This window comes from Hydractinia symbiolongicarpus, chromosome 13 (genome assembly GCF_029227915.1).
Source record: "Hydractinia symbiolongicarpus strain clone_291-10 chromosome 13, HSymV2.1, whole genome shotgun sequence".
Taxonomy (NCBI): domain Eukaryota; kingdom Metazoa; phylum Cnidaria; class Hydrozoa; order Anthoathecata; family Hydractiniidae; genus Hydractinia; species Hydractinia symbiolongicarpus.
The window spans coordinates 11064554-11073651 of NC_079887.1; the positions used below are offsets into that span (position 1 = coordinate 11064554).

At 34.5% G+C, this 9098-nt stretch overlaps 1 protein-coding gene across 1 annotated transcript; it reads right to left on the reverse strand.

Moving 5' to 3' along the window:
* Positions 1-7248: 7248 nt before the first annotated feature.
* On the reverse strand, positions 7249-8591 carry LOC130623066 (uncharacterized). The gene is made up of 3 exons (XM_057438569.1): positions 8418-8591; positions 8057-8272; positions 7249-7983 (listed from the first exon to the last, which is right to left on the reverse strand). The coding sequence occupies exons 1-3, from the start codon at positions 8589-8591 to the stop codon at positions 7249-7251; spliced, it is 1125 nt and encodes a 374-aa protein (XP_057294552.1).
* Between the last annotated feature and the right edge of the window lie 507 nt (positions 8592-9098).

The window sequence follows — 9098 nt, forward strand, 5'->3', positions numbered from 1 at the left end:
TCAAGTAGAAAATGTAATTTTTATGTAACTTTTACAAAAGCAGTTTTTAAAGAAAGTTTAAAAAGTCCGTAAAAGTCCACGACAATTGCCCGTCAGGATAATTAACGGGAATTCGTCCACTGTTACTCGCAGTACCAACTTTACTCACAGACAGAAAGTTGGGTACTCATGTAGATTAAAGAGACACGTAGGATAATCTAACTACACTTTATAGTCAGATGATTCATTTATATTGCACCTATCCAATGATCGTCGTTCATATGGAAGCTTTATCAAACAACAACAACAAAAGATAGGACAAAGGCCGTGGTTTAGAAATAAGCATTATCTAAAACAACAAGAACAAGAATAAGAACCACAAAAACACCAACGACAGCAATGAAAACAGGACAAAATGTCGTCAAAAGCATCAAATTATGGACTCTGTTCAAAATTAATCCATTCCGCTAACCGAATATAATTTTGGAAGTCTGTTGTCTTAAAAAGTAGACGATCATAAAAATACGCACGCCGTTTCCATAACCCTTCAAAACTACAAACTGGTAAAAGTATTTCCAACATTGCTTTTCAATGAAACCTCAACGCTAATTAGCTGGTCGGCAATATATTAGACATTACCTTGAAGGCATTATACACTAAAATATCATAATTGAAGAAATAAAAACCTTGCATGTAAACATCACAGATTAAAAAATCTTTGTGACAAGCTTTTATAATTATTAATATATGATTTAAGGTTTTAGTTTCTGTTAACCCCGTTAATCCGCGGTTTTTGTGTCTCTGCAGCACGGGAAAAGAGAGGAGGGGGGAGGTGGGCATAATGAGAGCCCGCGGACCTTAAATCTGGAACTACTTATGCTTACGTCATAAGACTTGGCATACTTGATCAAAGCCCTAATACAAACCTATTCTAGATATAAAATTTATTCATGTCTAAAACAGGCCTTCACAATCACTGACAATACAGTGGATCGTGCTGACTGCGCATGAAAGCACTTGTGCTACTTGTTGCTAACGTCAGCGCGATCATTTTTCCTGAGTTTTGTCGGCCATCACGTGATTATTTCCTTAATTATTTCGCTAATGAATACCACCAGCAAATTTTAAACGATATTTGCCGGAATTGAGTTTGCGCTAAATGGTTAATAATTGAGTATTTAACCCTTTTGACCATGTTTGAAAAATAATTAAGTAAAAAGTAGTTATAAATTTTTGTAGAATTACAATGTGGCCTACAGCGCCGTTATTATTTTGTTGTATTTAATACGCCGCTTGGGAACTTCTTCACTGGTTAAACTAAAAAATCCTCCTAAGCTATGGTAATGTTGATTTTCTGCAATACAATAAAAACTTTTTTCAATTTCGTTTGACCTGACGTTTTTTACTGGATTTTTATTTGAAGTATGACAAATTGTAGAATACGGCTAATCCTTCGTCTACAAGTTAAACTTAACCTTTTTCTTATTTTTATTATAATCAATTAATTACATGATTATTGCTATTTTCTTGTCTATTCTCTCTTTACCTTTCTTTTCGTCGGAACCGGTGGGGAGCGTTTAAACTCATAACCTTTTTTTAAGACGTAAATAAAATGATTACAGACAGCGGAATGCAGATGGCATTTTACAAAATCATACCTTCATGACGCACTAAACGTTTTAAATGAATGTTTTATCATGTATCTTTTGTATAAAACTATGTAGAAGAATGTTTTGTCCTATACTGCGTTTTAATTGCTTAATGAGATTCTAACTACAAAAAAGTGGCTTTCGTTTCTTCCTCCTTAAAAGATTGTTTTTCCAGCCTAGTTTTTGCTTAATCTGCACACAACTTAATACGAAAGATTTGATTATATGCCTTTTCCGTTAAATGTTTATACATACGTTTTTGTTAAAACTTAGTACACACTTTTCTGTTAAAAGGAGATAGTGTAGTGGTAGCGCTAGGGTTTCAAGCTAGAGTCTCCACTCCGGCCCACTTTATTTTTAGTGTTGCCAGCATAATTGGACCGCGAACCAACTTGTATGATAAACAAGCAAAATAGAGCAATGCTATACATATCTCTAGCGGTAATGAAACAAAGTAGAGTGGGAGGGGAGGAAGAGTCGGCCGTTTGATGAGTGGAACCCAAAGGATGCTAAACTTCTCGTTGCTTACTTACTTACTTAATACTTAAACATACGTTTCTGTTAAAAGCTTGCACAGACGTTAAAAAGATTCTCCGTTTAAAATAGAAGCACATAATTTGTCTTGTTTCAAATTTCTTAATCAGGAAAAAAATTGATCTTATTTTTATATCGCACAATAGAAACAACTCCATGTATGTGATCTTTTCTTGATCTTCCCGTATTTAGTGGTTTTGTCACAAATCTGCAATAAATTGTGCTGAAAGCGCTAACAAGGTAGTTTCGTCGCATATATATAGTGTAAAACGATGGGCAGCAGCGTTTTGGTTAACATACGTGTCAACGTGAGGCATATTTAATATCTTTTAGTAACTTCCTGTAAGTTCCCATAAATTTTATCTATACAGAGGACGGAGAACCCGTGAAAGTATTGACGAACTACCCACTGGTCTATATTATAATACTTGCTGCCTGTTTGTGAATCATTTTAAAAAACGGGGGTTTTGTATTCGTAACGTCATTATGATTGCAACTATTTTGTGAATTTATGTAACGATGCGATGCACAACAGGCGACTCACCGTGGAATATTCCACAGACTAGTAACAGCTTGCTTACTCATCCAATTTCAGTTGGCATGTAATTTTTTATAATGCAAAAAAATCAAGCTTTTTTCTGTAGAATGACATTCCATTCATACTTGCACAGAAAAGTTCGTGTAATATATGAGCCAACATTCAACAACAAATGATACATATCTGACCCTAAAGCGTATATATATCCTATATATGGGACCTGAGAGTATTATACACTATGTACCTTGGATGGGAAAGTGATTTTGCAAAGACATATCACGAATCTATAGATGTCAACAACTATGCAATGTCGAGCATTCGTATTTCTGTGAGAATAGAGGATTTTATCCTTTCAAAGAACGTAGGCCGATAACGGACCAGTAAAAGTTGTCATTGCTTACGAGAAAAAAATATTGCCAATTTATAGATGGAACGCAGAACACCTTACATATGAAAGTGTAAAAAATTATTAATACTATCTAAATTATAATGCCCGTATACGTCTGTCCGTCCGTCCGTCTGTCTGTCACGCAAAATGGTAGCTTAGCTGCGACGGGCGAGCCCGTGGATTTTTCCACGGGCTAACGACTAGTAAATAATAATACGAAATAGAATAATGTGAAAAACACTAACCTGTTACGACACGACTTTAAGAAACGCGAATGTAAAAATAAACTTTGTGCAGATACTTACACCTAAAGCTAGCTGTTTGAAGTTAAATCAACTTTAGTATTAGAAACCAAAAGAAAAATGATTCATTAAAAAAATACTCCATTAACATATTTTGCATCCATAGTTACTTTGCAGTTTTATATTTTTGTCTGAATGTATTTAACATTACATTGCATTAAATATATTACGGTATGATTTTTTTTTATTGAAAGGACTTTTTTCAAAGTTGCGTATGCCCCTTACAGAGTGTTAAAATAAACTGAAGGAAAAGGTGTTTTGCTTTTTAAATACAGGTAACAGAAACCAAGCTTAAAAAAATACACGGCAAAATCCCTTTTCGATTCTTTTAGTTCTGTTCATTTGTCTGAAAAACGTTTTTCACCGACGTTTTATGTAAAGAATGTCTTTCTTTTGAAATATATCCACTCTAAAAAACGTAATATTCTAATTTTTTTTTATATAGATTACTGTGTCATACCTTTTTTACCAACGCTGCCTAAAAGAAATACTGTCTGCTCTACAATAAAAAACATAATAATTCGTTTTATATGTATATATTATTAATCTATGGGTTTTTTGCCAAAGTATACGCCTATCTAAGAAGTTTACAACACTTATGATTTGCTTCAAGCTCTAATGAGAAATCTGCAATTGCCGAGAAAACAAATATTAAGCTATCTGATAAATCTAGGATATTGTTTAAGATAAAACTTCTTCAATTTAATCTCTTATTAAGTTTTAGCCATCTACAATCTCAGACTGATTTTGCTGTGTTTCTGCAAACAAATGCAAAAACCCTGGCCTTCCGGCCCCCCGTTACAATGTTGAAAGTGTTTGCAACAGCTTGGCAAAAAAACTCGCACCAATCAACAATGAAAATAAGAACGCAATGGTACGTTTATAATTTTGTAATAATTTTTGTGCAGGATTGTAGTGTTAGATATCATTTGAGTTTGGAAATTAGTGAATAACGTGCATTCGAAAATTGGGGGCGTGTTGAAGTTAAACTTTTACTCCTGATATTTGAAGAAGCTAAAAATATACCTCTATAGCGTAGTCTTTTAATCGTGCATGCGTGCTCCGGTTGCGACAAGTGACATGATGACCTTTTCGAACAATGGACATGTTGTATTTATTCAATTTGCTATAATAGTACAATTTTTATCTTGATAAAACAATTTGAAGTATTTGTAAAATAACGGCGTGTGATATATATACATATTATACCTTATTTTACAAAAATGGCCACACATATTGGTGGCTATATTTATATACATTATATACAAAAGGTAATTAAAGAGACAAAAATACATAACAAAAAGACGGAGAGAGAACTCTTTTATTTTTATTGAAATCATCCGTGTCTCATGTTTACTTTTCTCTATTGTTCTTACATCGAATTCTGTCAATCAAACTTTGTAATCTCGCGCTTAAATTAATAAATTAGCCAATATCTTTTGTTATTATTTGCATAAATTATGAGCCCGTGGTTATTTTCCACTCAGCGGTAGATGCCTGTTAGTTGCGCCCCGCTGAAGGGGCGCACATTTAGTGGACCGCGGGTATATAATGTTTGTGTTGTGTATGGCAGAATTTTTTTTCCACTATCTACTTCGCGGGGGATTTCTGCTCGATCTTCCAACCTGGCTCTGATATAACACAACCTATGTGTTTGGTACCACCAAGACAAAAAAAAAACACTCATCGAGCAAATCTTTTTTGTCTCGGTGTCCTTGTTGTCTCTAAAGATTTGAATGCGATAAAAATGTTAATCGAGATTTTTTTTTTTATGCTAATATGTAGCTTTGTAATACACCGATTTAGTCTGTGTAGCTACCATTTTTGTTTATGCGCGTTAAGGAGACTGGGAAGAAGTTTAGCGGTGACAGTTCCGGTAGTGAAATCAGAAAATGGAGTATCAGTTAACAGAAAAAATGAATGTTAGCGAATTAAAGAGCTATTTAAGACTGAGAGGACTAAATGTTAGTGGTAGGAAGCATGAACTTGTTGCAAGAGTCTTTATAGCCAGTGAAAACAATGCAAAGGTTGTCAAAACAGCCGAGCAAGTTCAAAAAGACCTTAAGCAAGATTATTCTTCAAAGCTGGTACTAGCAAATGGTCAAGTGATTTTAGACCCTCTTTTAGAGGCCTCTAAATATTGTATTTCACGAGCTGATTGTAGGGCTTCAGAAAGGATCAATGACCCATTTCATAAAGCACGTGCCCTTTAAAGCCATTGAAACTTACTGATGTTGCAACAGCTCTTGAAAATATTAAACCAAAGAGTATACTATCTACAGCTGTTCTCCTACCAAAGATTGATTTTGTCCGGGAGATCATAAGAAGGTAACAGTCAAAGATATACCATCTATTGATGATATTATCATAATGTCATCTGATACAAAATCATTTAATATGAACTTAAAGACAATCAAACCTGAATTCATTAAGCAAATTGAAGTTACACGTGGACAGTCTGATAATGATACATAGTATGATTTTCGTAAGGGTGTAGTTACCACATCTAAAGCACATGATGTACTAACCAGAATGAGAGAATTTACCACTGATCAAAGTCTTAGTCTGTGGTCCCTGTTCCAAAAAGTGTCTGGTCTTGTGTTTGTCAACCCTAACTTGCCAGCATTGAAGTATGGTAGGGAAATGGAATCAGTTGCTCGCTTTGAATTTATAAAAATAATGGAATGGAGGGAAAAGCATCGTAAGCTAAATGTTGATTCTTGTGGTTTATTTCTTGATGAGAAAATCCCATATATCGGTGCAAGTCCTAATGCTATCGTTAAATGTGATTGCTGTGAGCTTAGCTGTTTAGAAATTAAATGTCCTTACTCTATCAACTACCTTTCACCAGATGATTCAGGTGTAAAAGTTCCTTTTCTGGTTGAAGAAAACAAAAAGTTAAATCCAAGACACCAATATTTACCCAATGTCAGCTACAAAGAAATGCTACTTTATGGTATGGACTTCACATGGTCATATTATTGATGAAATTTTGTTTGATGAAAGTTTTTGTGTTTCATTGATTGAAAAAATTCAGTTGTTTTATTGTTATTATTTAGAGAATATATATCGTTCATCATAGGATTTGAATCAGTTTTTTTCATGTATATATTTTATAGTTTTTTTTATATATATATCCTATTAGTAGGATATTTGTGCCTCGGTGGTCTAGTGGTTATTACTCCTCGCTTTTTCAGCAGGTAAACCAGGTTCGATTCCTGGTCAAGGCAATATTAAGCTACAAATAATACAATATTTTTGTGGATCATAAGTGGATTCCTGTTGATTTCCTACAGGCTAACGACTTGTCTATACATACAAAGAGGTCAATTATCAGCATTTATAGTATTTTTAGCACTTTCGTGTTTCTTTAAATATAATTTAAATATATTGCCTTAGTAAGGATTCGAACCAGGGTCACCCACTTGAAACAGTCGGGTGTCATAACCACTAGACCACCAAGGCATTTTTTTTAAGTATATATAACGCAATTATGTATATATACACATAAATAGATCAAAAACATTTTCTAGAATACAAAAAAGCCATAAATATATACAAAAAAATAAGTAAATATCTACTATTTCCCCTTCTTTTTTCTTGAATCGACAATGGTTCTAAATTACATAAAGCGGCACAAGTACGAACAATGTCATCAATGTGATGAAGCAATGAGATAGGTATAACAGTCAAGAGAATCCTGAATGTCTTAATTCTACGAATTGCTCTTTCCACGTGAATCCTGAGGTTTGCCACTGTTTTTGTCTTACTGCATTCTGCAAATGTCATCTGAGATTTCATTCGTGCACCAGGTGGTACAACAAGTCGACAATGTCGCTTCATTAATTCCTCTGTAATCTAAAATCCTCGGTCAGCCATGACTTCGTCACCATACTCCATCAATTCAAAGCCACTGTCATTATAAATGAATTTTTCTGAAGTCCTTCCACCATAACAAGAAAATAAATAGGTTATGTAACCTGTTGGTGAAATGCCAACAAAGAATTTAATGGTATTATGGTGTTTATAATCTGACCAAGCCAGGGCTTGTGCTTCTAGGGATTTGGATCTTTCAATAAAAGATTCAAAACAATCCAAGATGACTCTCACTTTGGTGTAACCCTTCTCTTTAAACACTGTTGGCATGTGCTCTAACACAGCTTCTTTCGGTATCCATTTGACCAGTGCATTACCCAAAGTGGCACTCAGAAATCGTATCGATTTTTGAAAAGTTTGGGAGCATAATGCGCATGATATTTGAAAGCGATCTGCCAAATCTTCATTTAGTAGACCCAATCTTAGTTTCATCAATGTGAGTAAAAATTCATCTTTCTTTGTCATTTTCTGTGGTTGGAATCGCCAGTTGACATTTCTAACTTTTGCTTTTTTTCGGAATTGTTTTGACCCATGCCAATATTTCATATGTTGAACATAGGGATATAACAAGCGAAAAATTGTATGGAAAGCTTTAATAGAGGTTATGCCAGTGTAGAAATTCATTTTATCATCACTCTTGATTTGTTTCCAGCTGAATGGAGCTTGTTTTTTGTTTCTGGGTAAAAGCTTGACTTTGCAATCGTTTATTTTGCAGCGCTAAGGCAGTAATCTTTCTATTCATAGATTGAATTACGCTGTTTTAATTATCACAGGACTCACATTTTTTTACATTCTCCGACAAACTGTAGTCGTTTTCATGAAAATTTATTGCTGAAGATGTTGGTGGTGACAAAAAAAGAATAATACTATTATTATTATCACTGTTGTTTGATGATGTTGCTAGTGACTCTGTTATAACTGGAGCTTCGCATGTTTTCTTTCTTTTAACAGAGGAAGTAACAGGAACTGGAGCTCCAAGAAGAGTTCTCCTTGGTTTAAAAGCATTCTTTTCGTATCCAAGGTTCAGACTTGGGTTAGGATTGGCAACAGTGAGTATTTCATCAACAAAATGATTCCTGACACCCGGTCACTTTGGCTGGGTACCCATTCAGATTTGTCAATGTTCTTTTAAGGAGCCTAATCCATCTAACCCGTTTGTCTTTATATTGTTTCGCCCCTGGAAAACAGCACAGTCTAAATGGTGGTTCACAACCACAAATGTTATGCAGCTGTCCAGTATGCTTTTCACAAGAAATCTTTTTCCACTTATCAATTTGGCGAGAGTTTCTAGTACAACCAACAACAGCACAATTCACAATACCCATATTACTATATTACTGCTTAAACCAACTAAAATATTACTTCACTATTTACTTATCACTTAGCATTTAAGGTACAGTAGCTAGCTATTCACTATCGCACATTGAACATCAAAACGCATATCAAAAGTTGTTTCCTGTAAACTCGACCCATGCTTTTTTCCGCGTCCGCTGAGAATGAAGGCTAAATCGGTGTATATGAGGCTTCGTTTGCCTCGTGTAACGTGCTTAAATGTCGCTGCAACCCACGTGAATTTATCTTCAAGAATAAAGTTGTTTTTGTCTGAATCACGTTGTTGCTAAACCTGTTAACGGTATGTAAATGAAAGGATTACTTATGTCTTATTTGAAATTAAACTTAGGACGGTTCCTAGCGTAGATCCAAAGGTCGCAATTTAGGAATGCATCGAAATTTATAACTGGAAAGTTTTCTTGTGCCGTTGATACATTTTTTGAACCTTTTATTAATGCTGTATATGTCAATGCTTGCCTTCTTGTGAAAAAGGATGTTAC